Source organism: Acromyrmex echinatior, chromosome 1 (assembly GCF_024713525.1).
Source record: "Acromyrmex echinatior isolate Ae372 chromosome 1, ASM2471352v2, whole genome shotgun sequence".
Lineage (NCBI taxonomy): Eukaryota > Metazoa > Arthropoda > Insecta > Hymenoptera > Formicidae > Acromyrmex > Acromyrmex echinatior.
Genome location: NC_141852.1, coordinates 22,026,407 through 22,046,202, shown reverse-complemented (window position 1 = coordinate 22,046,202; position 19,796 = coordinate 22,026,407). Strand labels below are relative to the sequence as shown.

The 19,796-nt window shown below is 31.9% G+C and overlaps 3 protein-coding genes across 5 annotated transcripts in view; 2 read left to right on the top strand and 1 right to left on the bottom strand.

Annotated features, from left to right (window-relative positions):
* Exd2 (Exonuclease 3'-5' domain-containing 2) lies at nt 1-3,740 on the top strand. Its single transcript, XM_011055889.2, has 7 exons — nt 1-862; nt 1,524-1,665; nt 1,742-2,041; nt 2,140-2,264; nt 2,395-2,807; nt 2,978-3,348; nt 3,424-3,740. Exons 1-7 carry the CDS (start codon nt 573-575, stop codon nt 3,622-3,624), a joined length of 1,842 nt encoding a protein of 613 aa, XP_011054191.1. The 5' UTR covers nt 1-572; the 3' UTR covers nt 3,625-3,740.
* A 209-nt stretch (nt 3,741-3,949) lies between these two features.
* Nucleotides 3,950-4,719, bottom strand: blp (mitochondrial import inner membrane translocase subunit Tim16). Its single transcript, XM_011055890.2, has one exon. The coding sequence runs from the start codon at nt 4,467-4,469 to the stop codon at nt 4,047-4,049; it is 423 nt and encodes a 140-aa protein (XP_011054192.1). The 5' UTR covers nt 4,470-4,719; the 3' UTR covers nt 3,950-4,046.
* Nucleotides 4,720-7,423: 2,704 nt separating this feature from the next.
* Nucleotides 7,424-19,796, top strand: part of dsd (attractin-like protein dsd) — a 39,004-nt gene continuing 26,631 nt past the window's right edge. For 2 of the 3 annotated variants that reach the window (XM_011055892.2, XM_011055893.2), the window contains exon 1: nt 7,439-7,919. In XM_011055892.2, the coding sequence (XP_011054194.1) occupies nt 7,495-7,919 (425 nt within the window). In that variant the 5' untranslated portion in view covers nt 7,439-7,494. Of the gene's footprint in view, nt 7,920-19,796 lie in introns of all 3 variants that reach the window. The other variant, XM_011055891.2, reaches the window with a different exon arrangement.

Below are 19,796 nucleotides of genomic sequence, written 5' to 3'. Positions count from 1 at the left end.
AACCGGGAGTCGTTTCCGTTAGTTGCAGTTAATCTAAGTTAGTCGTGCGTGAAACCCGTAGCCGCGTACGCCGGTCGTTCTTCAAAAGCTACGGGGTCCCTTGAACCTCGTTTCGCATTAAATTTGAATGAGATCGGAGCTGGTCACCGAGATGATTATTTTATACGGAGCAGTTTCGAGCAGGGGCGACCGTGATTTCAGATAATCGTAGATTTATCTAGTCGAATGATTCCGCGCGATCGCCGAGCTGCGTCAGTTTTATATTAATATTAATGCTTTTGAGACGAATCTTCGAGAGAGAGAGAGAGAAAGAGACAGAGAAAAAGAGTTTATCACTGTGATCGATTGATGTGCTGAGTTGCCTTCATCGTTACAATTGTGCTATAATCCGATTGCTCGACGAGCGATTGTTTTGCATTGACATTTTATTTAGAATTGTAACATCGTGTAACTCACACGCACGTGTATATATCTATATATGTATATCGATAACGAAGAAATTGTATATATAACGTTGATTTTTTAAATCGAATTTTTTGCGCGTTTCAAGCGTCTTTTCTCCTCTTTGATTAATGGTTCCCGCACGTAACAACATGTTTCTCGTTTGCGTGACCGTGGGACTTGTCTTTTTGGCATCGAAGTATCGCAACAACGTACTTCGCAGCGTCAAGCATTTGTATAAAAATATTAAAAATCGCGATGGCAGTAAGGATACTGATAATACAGCCAAACGCGATAAGCATGATACTGATAATAATAATAATGAGGATAATGACAACAAAGAGAATAAGCTTATATTAGACAAGATTATTCTGGCCGACTCTCCGGAAAAATGCGATTACGCCGTACAGCGTATTCGTTGGTAAGCGAAAATCAAAATTTAATATTGCTAATTTTAAGCGTTTTTTAATCTCTCAACATATATTCTCCCAATTACGTCCTAAGACATTACAACAGACATTACTATATCTCATGACTTTCCATAACATGATGGAAACGACCGTTTTCATAATTATTGTTTACATTTTTTCTGGAGAGAACCGAATACCAAGATTATTGTGTTTGGAATAAGTGTCCTTGGGATTCTCCGAGAAAGATCTGGATTTCCTATAACAATAGCTGGCAAAATCGCGATCGTTATACGAAAGAAAGTTTATTTTAATTTTTAATTTATAAGACTTCTTTTGTAAAATAAATTTTGTTATTATTTATTAATTACAAAGAATAAAATGAATTTTTTTTTAGTTTCCTCTTATAATATAAATTTACACTTGCTCTATTTTTATGTTGACTGCTTTTCTCAGACAATTTTTTTTCTTCAGTAAAATAAATTTTGTTATTAATTACAAGAGATTAATTTCTTCTTCAATTTCCTTTTATAATATAATACATTTGTCCTAATTCTATATTGATTGCTTTTCTCAAATCTGTTTGATGCAACGTGCTCTCCAGAAGGAATAGTAACATTATTTATGATGTCTTATTAAAACAAAATTAATTTGTTGTATATGTTTCTTTGATAGTGATCTGTCTGATGGTGTACTGGGTTTCGATTGCGAATGGGTCAAAGAAGGACCTGTCTCTCTGTTACAATTAGCTACTTACAATGGACTAATTGCTTTGTTTCGCATTGGAAAGATTGGATACATTCCACCTAAACTTAAGGTAATGTTTCACAAAAAGTTCAAGATTGATTAATATTATGCATAATATTGATTTGTAATTATGTTTATGTGTTAAGGAATTGTTAGCTAGTAAACACATCCTTAAAGTCGGGATCTCTTCGTTCGAAGATGGACATAAGATTGTAAAGGATTATGGATGTAGAGTTAATGGAACTCTTGATTTGAGAACCCTAGCTGAAAATTTTAATCTACCGAGCCGGAAGAGCTTAGCCGCCATGTGTTTAGAATATCTTAATATAGAGATGGACAAAATAATAGAAGTCAGGTGTGGTGACTGGGATGCTAGCACCTTAACCGACGAACAAGTTGCGTATGCCGCTTGTGATGCGCTTGCATCTGTTATCGTTTATCATAAGGTAAGAATTTTTAATTTGTTTTTATACATGATTATTATATAATATTTCTATATCCACTATACTATAAATTATGTTTCTCGTATTCAATTTTGTTTCAGATAATGCAAAAAGAAAAAGAAAAGTATACATTATGGCAGAGAGTAGGAATTTACTTATATAATATATTGAGTAGTGATATCAATGTGCGGATTCATGGTGTACCTGCTAGAACAGTTGATACGAGGTATAAAAATTTATATAAATTTATATTAATTATATAAATTATTTAAAATTATACATATGAGAGAGAGAGAGAGAGAGAGAGAGAGAGAGAGAGAGAGAGAGAGGTATATATAAATATACATCTGTTTAAGGTTCAAGAGTCAGCGATCACCAAGTGCGGACAGTATTGCTAATAATAATGTTTTAAATGCTAAGAATAAATCAGTAGTAGTAGATAAAAACACTATTAACGATCGTAAAAATGCGATACCTACTAGAATTAAACCATTATATCATAATTGTTATTTACAAGCACCTGATGGAGATATATTGTGTACATGCGATCGCAAGAAAGCAGAATGGTATATTACGAAAAATTTAGGAAAACTTGTGGAGACAGATCCATATACAGTCAGATTAAATTTTGAGCCATCTGGCCGAGCATTGGGAGAAGTTGGACAATATTATACACAGGTGAAACTCAATCAATGTGTAGTCTGTGGATGCACTGAGAAATTTATTAGAAAAAATGTTGTGCCACGAGAATATCGAAAGTATTTCCCATGTAAGCATTTTTATCATTTTTTTATCCATTATATAAAAATTATTAAAAATATTAAAAATAAAGATATAATATTTACATTGATTAATGAATAACATGCCAATCTAATAAGTGTAAGAATATAATTGTTCTCTATATACATATGTACTTATCAAAATGAACATTCTTTTCAGTGGTAATGAAGGCACATCAATCTCATGATGTATTATTATTATGTCCTTCGTGTCATGAAATCAGCAATAATCATGATCTGCAACTCAGAAGAAAGTTAGCAGACATGTGTGATGCACCGTTAATTGGACCAATGACACATGTACGAGACAATTTTTTGCATAACCGCCGAAAGTTGCATTCGGCTGTTAAGGCCTTGAGAGAAAAGTTCACGTTACCTCCTCGGCAACGCGAAGAGTATGAAAATTACATACTAGAGCATACAGGACAGCAGAAAATTACACCGGATCTGCTTAATGGTCTGAACGAGCAATTGAAGAATGCACTGATCCAGAAACCGATACCTAACAAGTATCAGCCACATGGCTTAAAGGTACTGATTTTAAAATAAATCGTTAAAAAAAATATGTGAAGTCTTTGTATTATTCAGTTTAATTTTATTCGACAGGTGGTACAACATTTTCAAAAGCAAGAAAGCGGACTCGTCGAGTTGGAACGTATGTGGAGAGAACATTTTCTTTTCACAATGAAACCAAAGTACCTGCCAAGTTTATGGTCTGTACGCCACAATCAAGAACGGTTGATCATACGCCAGGCACAAAATAGAATCGATGCGGATGATGCAAAGGCGGCCGGATTAACTCAATAGCGCTAGAATTTGATTATTAGAACTGAAAAGTCTCGTATAAGAGCGAGAACTTCTCTTCACAAAGACTGTTATATCACTCAATATATCTCCTATAAATATATATACATATATATGGCTATATTCTACTTTTATTTATCTTCATGTAACATGATGCAATAGTATGAAACCCACAAATCATATTCCTTAATATAGAAACTAACATTTTATTCTCACAAAAGTTTCAAATATTGTGCGCGCTCAAAATATACATTTTAAAATCAACATTTTCAAGATCATATTACATATTTACAAATTTCTATGTTGGACAAAAAAAAACAACATGCTATACTTTGAAACCATGCTAATCAATATCAGAATCTATTGTTTATTATGACATTATGTACAGTTGTCTAGAATAAGTAAATTTAGACTAGGAACAAATCTCATGGCTGCCTAGAAGTTTCTCGACTGCTTGTCGAAGCTTCCTGCGATGTCGGTGGTGGTGGAGTCGCCGTTCCCTTTTGGTTTCTTAATTCCTCGTCAATGCGTTCCTTGGCACGAACAATCTTAGACTGCAGATAGAATGAACCGCCCTTCGACTTGTCATTAGCCTCCATGAGATATTTGTAGTTTTGCTCGATCAACTCCGTTTGATCAGGACGTTCCACGTTCAGGATGCGTAGAGCCTCTTCTAGGGTAAGACCGGTCCTGGTGTTGGCGGCGACGTGTTGCGCTCCCCGAGTGCCACCGCCCGCCCTCCGTGCCGCTTCCTGGCTCGCCGCGATTTCCTGGCGCAATGCGCGCGCGAACGCTTTGCCGATGACCTGCGTGCCCATCACGATGATCTGTATCAGATACTTCGCCATAGCTTAACCTCACCACGTGCTTACAGCACCTCGACGTGCAGATGAGCTGCCACGCCGGCGTTATCTATCTTCTTGTATCTGATACAAGAGGCTGGTCGATCAATGTTCCAGAGTTGCGTTTATCTGTGCAAATTTATACTTCTGGCCATGCATTAGCAACACGATGTCTAGGCTACCATGAGAAACCTAACCTAGTGACTACACATGGCAATCGTAAACGACGTCAATTTAACCGCCTATTACGATTGCGAGTGGTGAGGGAGGGGTGAGGGAAATAGAAAACGCATTCTGCTTTCGCGATTTATACAGAATGTCTTAAATATATCTATTTTTCTTTAAGTTTAATTTTATATAAACAAAATCTATATTAATTAATGATTAAAAATCTATATTAATTTTAACGGGTTTGTTATTTATTTATTTCGTCTGTATGAATTCAATTCAAGGGTATACATTCCGTTTTGATATCATTTTATCCTTGTTATTCACCGAATGTTAAACGAAGATAAAATGATAGATTATGTGTAAGTGGAATACAAACCAAGTTGATTTAATTTGCTAAACTTTGTTTATTTGCATAAACAAATTATTTAATGATGTTACGTACGTTATTAGTTATTACGTAATTCTAATTGAAAGAAGCAGATGAAAACTATACGATCATGCATATATATATATATATATATATATATATATATATATATATATATATACTTACAATTTATGAAAGTCATTCTCTTATAATTTATTATTTTCTATTTATCTTCATAATATGTTAGTTGTATTTGGTTTTGCCTGTGTTCATCGAATTTCAGTGAACTAGGATATAGGATGATTTATGCCGATTTGCAAAACCGATTGTTCTGTTAATTAATCTTATTATAAGATTTTTCAATCGGTGTGTACCGCGGAAAATCTTTAAAGTGTGCTACGAAAGTTTTTTTTAGAAAATATAAAACGAATAAAAAAATTTAAACATAAGTAAAAAGCGAGTGAAGAGCAAAAGTAAAAAGTAATTTTAAAATAAAAAAAAATTAAAAATTAGTTAATTTTAAAATTTGTGAAAGCCTAAATTATATGTACCTATTATGTTTATAGTTTCATTTTAATCAAAGCGATATCGTCATTGTAATAAAATTATTTTAAAAATGATAGAATAACAAATAAAAACTTTAAAACATTAACTTTTTATTTTTAAATGTTAATTATGTTAGCGGTATCTGTGGGAAAATAATATCTATACTGCTAAGTTCTGCAGTGTTTGCACTTCTCTAAAATTTGAATTATTATTTAATGTGCTGAATTAAAAAAAGATTGGAAACTGACTTAACTGATAATTTTAGAATTTATATATGTTATATGTGATACTTATAAATAATAAAATATTTATTTAACATTTCTTGTTTATTTGTTCGAGATTCAATGTTTTTCAAATCATCGTCCGTATCGACAGTTTTCTTATCGTTTAAAAGTCGTTAACTACTGATGAACATACCCAAGCAGAATAATAGATAATAATAAATCACACTAACGTAAAAATGACGTGTTAAAATGAATTGTAACTTAAAAAATAATTTTTTATTATTAAAAAATAATTTTTAATAATCACTTTGGAGGAATTTCGATATATTAATGTTTTTAAAAATGTTGATTGATTCTCAAGCATTTATATATATTTATTTGTATATTTACAGAGACAGTATTATATACACCATTTTTTCTTACTCTTATTTTGACAAAATTATTCGTGACTAAGCTCTGTTATAAGATCTCTAGGTCAGTTTGGACGCTTTTAATTAATATCCTTTCTAATCCCAGATACAACACAGAAATTTACAGCAATATTGCTGTAATATTGCTGGAAAGATGTGTGCTGTATGAGTTGTTTTAGGCCCGATTGCACCAACGTTAATTTTAAGTCTCACTTAAAGTTAAAATAACGTTGGTGCAACCAGACAAAATACTGAGTGTAATGAGTCTTAATTAAGGAATCATTCAATCATTCGAATGTGAGAATAACACTTGATTATGATTGTTCAATTTCTTAGATCCGATTGCACCAGCGTTACTTTGATTTTAAGCGAGGCTTAAAACTCTTTCTATTTCTGTCTCTTTTTGGCTTTAAAACGAGAGTTTTAAGTTTCGCTTAAAATCAAAGTGACATTGGTGTAACTGGGCCTTAATGGGCTTTCTACAATAGCGTTCGAAGAGCTCGCTATCAACATTATTATACTCTTCTATCCTTATCTAATAAACGATAAAGACAGAATGATGATAAGCGCTATGAGTATCTAAAAAGTGCTTTCTATTAGTGACACAAGTGTCATTCTATTATTTGATTACTTATTAAATGTAAAGAAAGATAGAATGAGGCTTAATTCTGTCGATTTGTATAACTTATTCATTTCTTTCAATATAGATTATCTTGGTTCAACTTATTCTTCATTTTTCCCTAATTCTTAGAGCTAGACAAAGATGAAGAGTTAGTTGAACCAAAATTAAAATTATACTACATTGATAAAAACGGGCATAAATGGAAAGCCAAACCAAATGCAGCCAAAGCGTAAGATAATAAGTACAGCTGCTGTGTGGCGCGACGATGGTGGTCGTGCACTCCGCATGCACCCCCTTGAGTTGTATTGAACAAGTTCGCACTTTGGCAGTGTTGGCCAGCGTGTGTATGTGTGTGTGTGTGTGTATGTGTATGTGCCAGCACACCAGCACTCCGGAGTCACCAGAGAGTCCAGCTGCCAGCAGCGTGCGCGGTGTGCGGCGCGCGCGAGCAGTAGCGTAGCGAGTCGCCGTCGCGCGAGTTCGCCGTTGGGCGAGTCGAGTCGAATCGAGTCGAATCGAGCCGAGAGCCGAGTCGGGTCGCGCGAGAACAAGCAAGCGGGACGAGCCAAAGAAGAGCAAAGCTGGTCTCAGTTCTCTTTTCAGTTCCTTCGTCTTCGTCGTCGTCCCGTATGTGCGTCCCTCGTCGGTGCGTCGCCGTCGGCCATTGTCCCTGACATGGAAGCCTATCAAAATGGCAGAGATCGTGCAGATGTTTTTGTTCCTATATAAATCCAAGTACCGTCGGAAACGTCGTCGCGACGTCGACGATGACGACGGCGGCGGCGGCGGCGGCGGCGCATGGTTCGATCATAACCGCGAGGAGAATTGCGATCAGCGGTGGCGGTGTCGGTGTCGATGTCGGTGTGGCCATGGCAGCGGCAGCGGCAGCGGCAACGCGACCGCGACGATGCCGTGGGTACCGTTTCTACTGTGGGCGGCGCTCGTCTGCTGGGTGGTCCACGTAAGCGCCGCCGCCTCCACCTCCTCATCGTCGCCGACGTTGGACGCGGGCTGCGACCCCGACACCTGTGTCAACGGCGTCTGCGAAAATGGCATCTGTGTGTGCCGCGAGGGCTGGCAGGGCGCACACTGTCAATTTTGCGGTGGGAAAGTCAGGTAAGACGTTCACATGTCAATTCAGGAAACTGGGACTTTGCGATTCTGTCTTTTTTGATTCCTTTCACTCAATCTTCTATTTCTCCCTCATTTTTTTTTCTTACTTTAGTTCAATCTTGCGGCATATCGTTGTCGTCTCGTTTTTGTGGAACAACGAGTGTTTAGCCTGCACGTTCCTCTAGGAGAAAACGCCTCCCAGATGCTCGGGAGATTTGTAGATACATGCGGGAGATACTCCTGCGAGCCTGTGTATTTCTCGTATATATTTTAAACGTCGTGTCAAGTGCAACGGGATCTCTTTGCTTTCTAGGTCGTCCTCGTTGCTTCGATCGCGACGAGTTCCGGGTGAGCGGACAACAGAGGGATCCACCCCCCTCGCGCGACGTAAATAAATGCCTGCATGGATGCGTGCATGCGTGCGTGCGTGCTTTCGGTCACCTCTTCTCGAGAGAGGCGTCTTCGAAAGCTTGCTCCTGTTAGCCGCACCGCTCAATAGCTTTTCAGTCCACTTTCTTGCTTTTCTTCTTTGACATTTAGTCGAATTTCTATATTCGACTAGTTGAACGATTATTTTATTTTGTTTTGTTTGAGCTGTTACAAGGAGAAAGCAGATGAAGGTATCGTTCAGCTAAAGAGCCGTTATCTGGTTCTTTCTGCCGATGTAGAGACTAGTGTAGTTACAATGAGTAACTATAATCTCGGTTTAATTTACTCTTTATGTTTTTCTAATTCTTAGAACTAGAAAAATCTTTAATTTTGAACAGTAAGTTTTGAATCGAAATTAAAATTAACTCTTACAATGTAAAGTATAATTTGGTGCCTCATCCGTCCGTTTTTATCATCTATTTAGAATGATTAAAAAAAATCTCTAAAAATTCATCAACATACTTTCAACTTTCTAGAATAAATATTGAAACTTCTTTTATTATTTTGGAAAATAATAAAATGTAATACAATTTATAATTACCAAAGAACTCAAAGAAACTTGCATGAATAGGAATCGCTCGATCACTAGTGATCTTGTATAGTAAGGGTTAATTTACATTAGTAAAAATGGACTGTTATATACATTGAAGACTGAGAATTGCGAATTGGAATTAAAATTCATTTAACTAGAACAAAATATATCGAAATTATCCTCCCTGATTATAAAATTCTAATCTTTAATTGTCTTCAAAATTCTTTTGCAATCCTTAATTTCCAATATAACAGTCTGATATCTATTTCTACCGACGTAAATTGATTTTATCTCAATTTCATTTTGATAATCTCAATTTTTTTCTACCAATATAACGTAACTCTATTGTTGTTTTAATTTACTCTTATGCTAATTTTTAGAACTATAAAAAGTTAAGTTGATAAAGAGTATATAATTTGAATCATGATCGAAAGTAATTTACGTTGTGAAAAATAGACAATGACTGTTATATATACATTGGGAATTGAGGATTGCGAATTGACGATAGAATTTACTTTATTTAAATTAGAACACAATAGAGAATTAAAATTAAAATTATCTGTGATTTGTTTTAATACGCAAATTCTAATTCGCCTCGTGTCCTTCTATCAATGTAGATTAATTTTAATCTCGGTTTAATTTATTCCTTATCTATTTCTAATTCTTAGAACGAGAAAGACAGATATAATTGATAAGGAATAAAAACCCCTAGATTAATATTAATTAATAATATTTTAAGATAAAATTAATTTACATTAACAACGGACATTAAACTGTTAAACATTAAGGACCGAAAATTGCGAATTGAAGATTAAAATTTATCAAATTAGAACATAATAAAGAATTAAAATTGAAATTAACTGATTTGTCAGGTGACTGATTTTAATCTTCAAATTTGCAATCCTCATACATATATTTCTATACCAATGTAGAACTTTTTTTTTTAAATTTCGGTATAATTTACTTTTTTATCTTTGTTCATTTTTTTTAGAAAAAGTTGAAAATTAAACCGAGATTGAATCTACATACCTAGTCTGATAGATATGTAGTTTTATCAAGCATCGCAAAAGGCAAATCGGACAACTTCTCTGGATGATGATCTAAGATCAGATTGTGTTTCGGCCGATTGACTGATCAATCGATCGTTGCTGGTCGTTGAGTTCTTACCGTCGACGCGTCGGAGAAAGTGCTCTCTGTCAAGGATGCCGATTACGTCGCGAAACATTCACCCGATACAGAGGAGGAACAAAAATATCCCGCCCACTCGTGCGCGAAACGAGCTTATAGCTCGAGGATTGTCCGATTTGAATGTATATCTATCAAAGTTTCGACCGATTTGAATATAACTATCAAAGGTTCGTCCGATTTGGATGTATCTATCAAAGATTCGTCCGAGAGATTTGAATGTATTTAGCTATTAAAAAAGCGAATTCCAATACCATAGATGTATTAAGAATAACTGCATTTTTATGAAATTATTACTGGTTTTAGAAAGAGGTAGCTTGAAACATATCTCTCTCTCTCTCTCTCTCTCTCAAGTTGAGAGAGATATACTGATAGAGTTTTGAAGAGAGAGGCTGGTATGCTCAATTCTTTTTAACGAGTTAAAAGGAATGCATAATTATGGTATATCTATTACGTATGTGATTCTGTGAATGCAATATTATCACGAAAAGATGCAAGACGATCTTCCTCGCGCAAGAAGAAAGAATCACTCGTTTCTCTTTCATGTCCGTTTTTACCAACGTAGATTAACTTTAATCTCGGTTTAACTAATTCCTCGTTTTTTTTAATTCTTAGAAGGAGAAAAAGATGAAGAATTAGTTGAACCAAGATTAAAATTAAACTACATTGATAAAAACGGTATTACACGACGCACTATGGCACTCTTTGGAGTCACCAGATGTTCGTAAGAAGTTCTTTGTAGAAAATGTCGAAGGTATATTTCATCCGATCGTCACAGTCCGTTCATATCGTGAGCTCGGAAACGATTGAAGATATTCAACGGATATTCTTGGATATTCTTGGATATGTATAATGAATATTCCACTACATGTCAAGAATATGTAGATATGATGTGGATACATTCCATAATTATTCCTCAGCCCCTTCTTAGATATTTATCTGATACTTGAGGATGATTCGACGAATCACGTGAATGTTTTATCGATCGTTCAGAATTCTCTTGAATATTTAATGAACGTTCACATGTTTCGCGACATCTGATTTTTTTGACATATATCTTAGCATTAGTAATGTTATTTAATAATGTCTTGAATAATGAAGAGACATTTTTGGATACGTTCGGGGAACACGTTATTAGTTATTGTTTTATTTTATTCTGGTTTACGTCCAATGAATGATAAAGATAGAATGATACAATAGCGCTGACTTCTCCAACGCATACTTTCAATTTCTAAAATTACGAATAGTTTATGGATTATGTTATTAATGTAATTATTTAATAATATTTAATTAATGAAAATGAATCTTTCGATTTTTAAAGTTGCAAATAACTTATGGAGCTTATAATGCTGAAACTTTAATTGTGTAATTTGCAGAAACATCTTGAATTATTTTAAATTTGCGATTGAATATTCGAGGTATCATTTTTTAAATACATTATTAATATAAATATGGTTAAAATATCGTGATTTTGACTTTAATGTAACGTCATATTCATCGTGGAAATTGTGGTAGGAGCTCTCTTCAGAGACGAAAAAAAACGAATTCTCCGGTGCTCTTACTGGTTTGACAGTTTAGATGAATATCGACTTTCGAGTTTTGTGATATTTACCGGGAAAATTCTCGGTAAGTCGCGGAAAAGTCGTGCAATCATTTACACGCGAATACGATCGGACTTTTGCGTGAGATTTTCTGCCTGTCTCTGAGAAGCTAATCCTAGTTCGGAGCATCGCGGTGTTGGTGACAAAATGATTAATAGACGTCGCGAACGTGAGAAATAGATCGCAAAGCCTCGTCATCTTCCGTTTCGCTTTATGTAACAGGTTACGATGTGATTGTAATATTGCCGCACGTAAAAATTTTTATGACTAATTGAAATCGTCACGATTTTAGGTACTAAACTAATCGCGTTGATATCTGTTGCTATGCAGCAACATCTTAAAAATGCGCAAAAGGAAATTATAGGGTGATAAACAAGCTACAAAGTTTTATGTGTATCAAATTATTAGTAAATCAAATTATTAATATATTTATAAAAAACTCTAGAGTGTTAATATCTTATTAAATACCAAAACTAATAATTAATACAAATAAGAGAAGACTACTATTTTCGGTTAAAACGAATCTGCTTAGTAATATTTATACAAATATACAAATACAATTATTTTTCTAAACTATGCGGCGATTTGGTTTGTCAGACTTGATATAATCATAAATTGAAATAACAAGGATCTCACAATTGAATTAATTGATTGTTGAATAATAATGCTATTAACATTATTATCAATAAAACCTGTAAAATTTACTAATTATTGCTAATTGCTGATAATTAATATTCAAAATTTTAATTTTGATGTAAGCTTTAAGTAGCTTAAACTGAAAACTGAACCAACGAAATCGTTGTTTCACTGATTTAATGGAACTCTTACACATATACGATTTACCACTATATACTAGCATCAATACCACGCGCACACACACACACACACACACACACACACACACACACACACACACACACACACACACACACACACACACACACACACACACACACACACACACACACACATAAATTTTTGTAAATTTTTAAAGGATTACAGTCTATCTTTAATTCTAACAATTTGACGTTGTTTTTTTATGTAATTTATTGTATAGTCTGGAGTCTCATTTTGTGAGATCTCCATGATGTGGGAAGCTTTTATATTAAAAAAATGTAGTCACAACTTAGTAATTCTAAATGTCATATTGAACCAATAAATTATGATGTAAGAACACTAGATGTAATATTGCGTATAATAACAGCTACACATAATTTGGGGCAAATTTCTTATTAGTAGCAAATTCTTAATAGCGGGTTTATATTGGCATAAACAATTGAAGTCAATTTCTGATTGGTCACAAATATTGCTACTTTAAACGACTGCGCAAATGTGTTCACTTGCTCTTCTTATATTATGTAAAAATTGATAAAAAAGATCTCAAAAAAATTGTTTGTTTTCAGGCAACTATAATAGAATGATCTTCAGTTTACCAACTGATGAAAATTTGTTAGTGCAGAGTTTTTTCATATTAAATAAGATATAACTAACACTTTAGATTTTATTTTCTTTTAATATACAAGAAGCAAGTTAACGTTATTAACGTCATTTTAACGTCAAAGTAATAAAATATTTGGATAATGATTTGATAAACACAAAATTTTGTTACAAACTTTTTTGCACTCTGTACATTAAGATATCTTTAAAAAGTTATAATTGGAATTTTTTTTTTTCAATTGAAAAGTTTGGAAAATATAAATTTGTGACAATATTGATCCTATCAATTAATTTCCAATAAAACTCACATTTTGCAGACGATTTAATTCGATAGAATAAGTACATATGCAATTTATACAATATTTTCAATAAATATGCAATTTTCCAAATGCGTGGCATTAAATTTAATTCGTTACTCATATCACGTTGAGTCGCGGAAAAGTAGCTTCGCTTCGAATAAAATGACGAATTGTTAACGACGAATTATCAATGACGAATGTATTATATTAATAATTAACATGTAACGTCAAATACTCATTTTTCTGGCAATTATCAACTACAAATCGATTAACAAATATGCAAACAAAGCATGAATGATTTGGGATTCTATATTTATAATACATTCTAATGATAGGATTATACACGTAATGATAGATGTAATGATTTATAAAGAAAATGTTTGTAATTTGCTGAGAAAAACCTGATTTTTTTTTTATTCAAGCGAAACTCTCACAGTGCTCAACTATTTGCGGATTAATTAACTGATAAAATCTACGTGATAATAATTACTCAGTGATTTTCCGTCACGCTTCAACCTTTACAATTCCATCGTACAGGCTGTAAATTATATTCGGTGATTACACTTAATTTGATTTCCTTTCGGTGCGATGAATACACAAGCGGCGTTCGTTTCACAGCATCGCGCCAATGACTTAGAAGCTATTAAGATAATTATTGCGTATTATCTTTGAATCAATATATCGTCCGAGTAATTCCATCTTATTTAATAATTTAAAAAAGATTTTAAGAACCGTTTTTTAAAAATTCCTCCGTCTATACAGTAAGATGTTAAAGGGACAATGATAATTCAATCTCCTAAGCTAAATATTATTTTGTTATTTTTAACTTTCATGTGTATCAAAATATAAATAAATCCATTTCTGTGTTTGAATTGGTTAGTTTAAAAAAACAACGTCCATATTAACGTATGCATTTAAATAAACTAAATTTGAATCAAATTTAATACTTTTTCAGTTAAATTGTTTAGCTCTATTATTTTAGATAAATTGATACATTGAGTAGAAATAGCGGAGACCTGTAGAAATAATTAAAAATAACTCAAATTGGGTATAATTGACATTATAAATTTAATAGTGTACATAGGTTTGTTTTTTATAATTAAATTAGTGTATATTCATTTTATTTAAAATACAATAAGTAAGATAAAGCGGGGTAATTTGGATAGGTTAATAGACATTTTTAAATTATATAAAATATTGAGGTCACATAGTGTATTCAATTACATATACGAAATATATTTTGTATATTTGATTAAATTATGCGACTTCAATCTTTTATAAAATTTTAAAATTTCTGTTAACTTATCCGAATTACCTTGCTCCTATCATATTTCATACATAGCGAAAATAAGAAGAAAATTGCTGGTTCTAGCAAATCTAGTGCAACAATAAAAAACAAATTTTATATTTACAATACTGTGTTCTGTAACTCTTTCTTAATGTTATGATGTGGAAAGAATACGAAATCGATCAATAAATACTCGAACAATAAACACTCGAGGTTATTTATTGTTGACAAATGTTGTTAGTGAACGAACTTCCTATCTCTATTACATACAATTAACCTTCCATGATACATATGTAATCCTCAAACTGTTCCACCTCGCTTGTTTCCGAATTACTATGTCGTGGTTACCGACATGATAATATCGCGAAATTGTTCATTAGTAATATCGCATTAAGCTGCAAATTTAATTAGAATCACGTTATGCGAACGGTGGCCCAAATCGTTTCAACCCGCTTGAATCATCGACATTAATTCCCTTGATTTTCTTCTCGATTCTCTTTTTGATTTTCACTGTGCATAGAATATCAAAATTAGTTTCAAAATTTGGCCTCCTGAATTAAGTTTTCGCTAGATATAGAATCTTCTTAGATTTTACTGATTTGTTTCATTTTTTTAAATTATTTGAAATAACATCGTAATTATCCGAAATAACATTTTGTGATCAATGAAAAGGATTTTAAATTTAAATTTTTATGACATATTTATAAAATTTTGACAAACACAATTTTTGATTTTTATGAAAATGCAAATATTCCTAGCGAATTTTATAATATTAGGATATTAAGTATAAATTTGTAAAAGCGCGTTTCTTTGTATTTAGATTATTTATACTTTTTTTACTTTTTTTTTTATCATATAATATACACCTTTCATTATTTATTAAAAAACTATTAATTAATGAATACTTAATAGATATGTCGTTTATTACTATTTCTTATTATTACTAATATTCAATTTATTTTCCATTTTTACATATTACAATATCATTATTTTTTATTTAAGAATACTTTTGTATATTTAATGTTGTTACTGTGCGGCGAGACCTCGTTATAAATTTTCTTTGTTACAAGATTATTTATTTGTTGATGAGATACGAATATCTCTCGTTTGTAATTTCATGGTTAGATATTACAATTTTGCAATCTTTTGCAGCTTATTCTCTCTCTCTCTCTCTCTCTCTCTTTCTCTTTCTCTTTCTCTTTCTCTGAATTTCCAGCCTTATTTTTCGCACATCGATTTTGTTATCGCGGAGAAGGCGTTTTGTTTCATACCACATGTTACATTATGCATAACTCTACTTACTCATACGCTATCTTCTCTACGGACCTTCGCTCTTGTTCGAGCACGTGCAACGGCTTATGTACAGATATAGTAACAATGCATGTAGCGGCTTAGAACACGATTAGTATTTCTGAAAGTACTAAATCCACAAGACTTAAAATAAAAGTCGTAAAATTGCATAAGGTGGTGTTGAGATATATTTCGAGTAAAATATAAGACTTTTAATTGAGTCAAAGACAAATTCAACTTCTCTATTATACATCTTTCATTTATAAAGTGTCTTACTCCAAAATTAATACTTCAAGAGAAATTAATATATTTTTTTTTGCATGTCTTGTTATGCACGACATGATTTGATACGATTCGTTATGCGAATTTAATCTTTTTCTTTAATAATATGTAACTATTCATGAAACCATCGCTCGTTTGCATACTGAAGCACAGAGTGACGTTGAAGTTAATATTTAAACATTGTTCTATCGTTGGTCATTTTTGATTAATTATTTTATGAAATTCAATACATATATGAATCCTTAATAAGAGAAATACTGACATTGTATTATAAAATTGGTTTTCTGTAATATGTTTTATGCATATAAACTATTTTCAACTTTCAATATTAACTCTTTATAACTAAAATTTAAATAGTTGTTTTATTAAAGTCTGTTTGAAATTTATTGAGGAGACAAATTTTATTGGTTTTGAAAAATTAATTTATTAAAATATTACAATACATATTTATATTTTTATAAATAAATGAAAAATTATTATTACCTTTTTATTATTTTATTTTGATAAGTTTAAAATTTTTTTCCATGATATTCGAAAGAAGTAATGGTGCTTTTAATACGTTACATTTAAAAAAATACTAAATTTTAATAAACATTTTTTAAAAATAGTTCTAAGTAAATATTTATTAAATGTAAACATTTATTTAGTACAAGAACTATTAATTTTATTTTACTTTTATTATTTTTTATTAAATAAATATCTATTTATTGTAAGTAAATGTTTACTTATTATTAGTACTATTCAAAGAAATATGTATTAAGATTTAGTAATTTTTTTTTCAGTATACATATACTATTGATTATTTCATATGTGATTATCATTTAATGATATAAATGCTGAAATTTACCAAAGATTTTAAGAACAAATCTTTTAATAAAATTAAAATTAATTTTATTTAATTTTTAATAAATTTGAAGTTGGTTTATTTTTAACTGTTTAACATTCTGTATAAATTGCATAAGATATCTTGATAGATAAAATATTCTCTAAAAAAGCCCTAGACACAATGTGAAGAAATATCTGTAGATATCTGTAGAAATTAAGTTACTTTTCTCACAATAAATTCGAAGAAAGTGCATCATATATGTATTATAAAGTACATTATCCTTCGATCCTTGTTTTATCGCATCTATCTAACGCATAAACATACGCTGCACAAGGAAGATATTTAATACTTTAAAACCCCAGACATAATACAAGGGAATAGCGATAGCGATAGAAATAACACGATTTTAACCTATCAGAAACTGTATATTTTGGTATATCCGATTTCTGATAAGTTGAAATCATGTTATCGCTATCGCTATTCCCTTGTATTATGTCTGAAGTTTTAAAATATTAAATATCTTCCTTGTTATATTCATGCGTTAGATAGATGCGATGAAACAAGTTAGGATCAAAGGTAAATAATTATACTTTATAATATAAGTACATAAGTACATGATGTGTTTTTTTCGGATTTATTGTGAAAAAAATAACTTTCTATAGATATAATTTTGATAAGAATTATAGTATTGCAATCGAATTGCAATCGAATAATTCGAATAAATTCTTTAAACGCAATCTTATAATACATTGAACTGTTACTTGTATTACTTATGTATTTATTTTATTATTTACCTTTGTTCATTGTCATTCTACTCGCTAAGAGACACAAAGCAATACATTTGAAACTTCGCTGATAAAGTTCAGCTGAACAAAAAATTTTTCTCGAAAATTTACATGACAGTATTGAAATGCAGCGGATGCCTGAAAATGACAAGTATATTGAAAAGTACAAATGATTATACCGTACGTGGCGCGCAAGTCATGAAATTCTATGATGAGACATACGTGGCGTTTCTACTTGCATAACGTATTGACGGATCTAAAACCATCGGTTGTATATTTAGACAGTAGATTCTTTAGAATCAAAATTCCTTCATTTCTCTTATTTATAAAGTTTATAAAGTATATATGCGTAAATCTTTAAAAATTTAAAGCTACAGTCTATTGGATGCAGGTGATTACGTTTGTTTTATCGTTGCTGTTATAATCACGTCGGCGAAACTTACGTCTTTCACGAGGTAGACTCCGGCGAAATTGGAAAGCGTTCTAAATGTCATCTCGGCCATAAAGCCTTCTCTCCTGATTCCGAAGCGAGTCTTTTTGTCCACTGATCCGTCGCACCTGATCTTTACATTCGTCCATATAACGAAATCGATCAAGCCCAAAACGAGTTCTACATAGGTAATGTTGAGATTTTCGAGTTTTCTCTCGTATATTGCTAGGAACTGCATCTCTCTCAATTGAAAAACCATTACTACTGAACGAATAAAAATAACAGGAACCTTCATTTTACTACATTTCAAGTTTTAAAGTGTTTCTTCATTTACTTTAATTTACTATTTGTGAACCAAGCATAACAAAATTGTCTACTATTCTTCAATTTAAATAATTTTTGAGAAAGGGCTTTATTAAAATTAAAATCAGAAAAGAGATTGGCATAACGCGTCCAGCTAATTCTTTTATCTTTATATTTTTTGTTTTTTATCCATTTTTCAACGGAAATTTTCTCGCTAAAACAAAAATATTTCTTTTTTCACGGGGATTGGCGTAAAAATAGATGGCGATTCTTTTTCTATCGAGAAACGCAAGTTCGTTATTCTCGTAGCCGCAGTACGCTAAATTAAATTATCCCCGCGAGCATTGTCACTCATATTCTCTTTTTTTTCCTCGTAGATCTGCGCGGAAAAGTTATGTGTAGTTGCATTTCAATGGATTTATTGATGCATTTGAAGCGTATGTCAATACGTTTATCGACGAGTCTGTTACGTTTATTCGTATAACGAACCAACCCGCAGTTAATCTGAGTATTCCAGTTTAAATGACAGATTATTTCTTTTTTCTTCTCATTCGAATACAAGTGGATCCTTCAAAAGACGTTACTTTTCGCGTTGATTTCTGGCTCTTGTACAAATCCTGATAAAATATTTATGAAAAAGATAAAAAGAACGGGATTACTTCATGAATATCGTATGAGATCATTTTTTAAATTTACCTGACGCACTAAAAATACCGCCTTTTTAAGTAAAAGAGAAAGAATTTCGAAAGGAGATGACACTTACTTTTGAATACTTGCTGTAAGAAGCATAATAACATAATTCATATTCAAGGTAATATCCAAGTTACATATGTAATTACAATTTAAAAAATGGAAATACAAAAAATATATAAAAAAATAGACTTACATATACATATAATATAAATGTAAACTACATATATATATATAATTAAAATTACGAAAATGGAATAGTAACTTTATTAAAATAATTACCGCTATAATATGCTGTTTCGAATTTGTTCGTCAACAATATGATTGTCAATATTGCTGCATATTTCTCAAATGGTTAGGAATTCTTCAATATATTGATCTAGCAATATATAATCGACATAAATTTCAATCATAACTAATTTACATACACTATCGCTCAAAAGTTTCAGCACGTCTTACGTTTTCGTTAACAATTTTATTTTTTATTTGTAAGATGGATTTAT

What these genes read in the sequence shown, in the direction of transcription:
- Exd2 (XM_011055889.2), top strand. Translation starts at nt 573, where the DNA reads ATGGTTCCCGCACGTAACAACATGTTTCTCGTTTGCGTGACCGTGGGA. An exon ending in ACATTCCACCTAAACTTAAG is followed by an intron (nt 1,666 to 1,741) that starts GTAATGTTTCAC and finishes TTATGTGTTAAG; the next exon opens with GAATTGTTAGCTAGTAAACA. An exon ending in CTGTTATCGTTTATCATAAG is followed by an intron (nt 2,042 to 2,139) that starts GTAAGAATTTTT and finishes ATTTTGTTTCAG; the next exon opens with ATAATGCAAAAAGAAAAAGA.
- blp (XM_011055890.2), bottom strand. Translation starts at nt 4,469, where the DNA reads ATGGCGAAGTATCTGATACAGATCATCGTGATGGGCACGCAGGTCATC.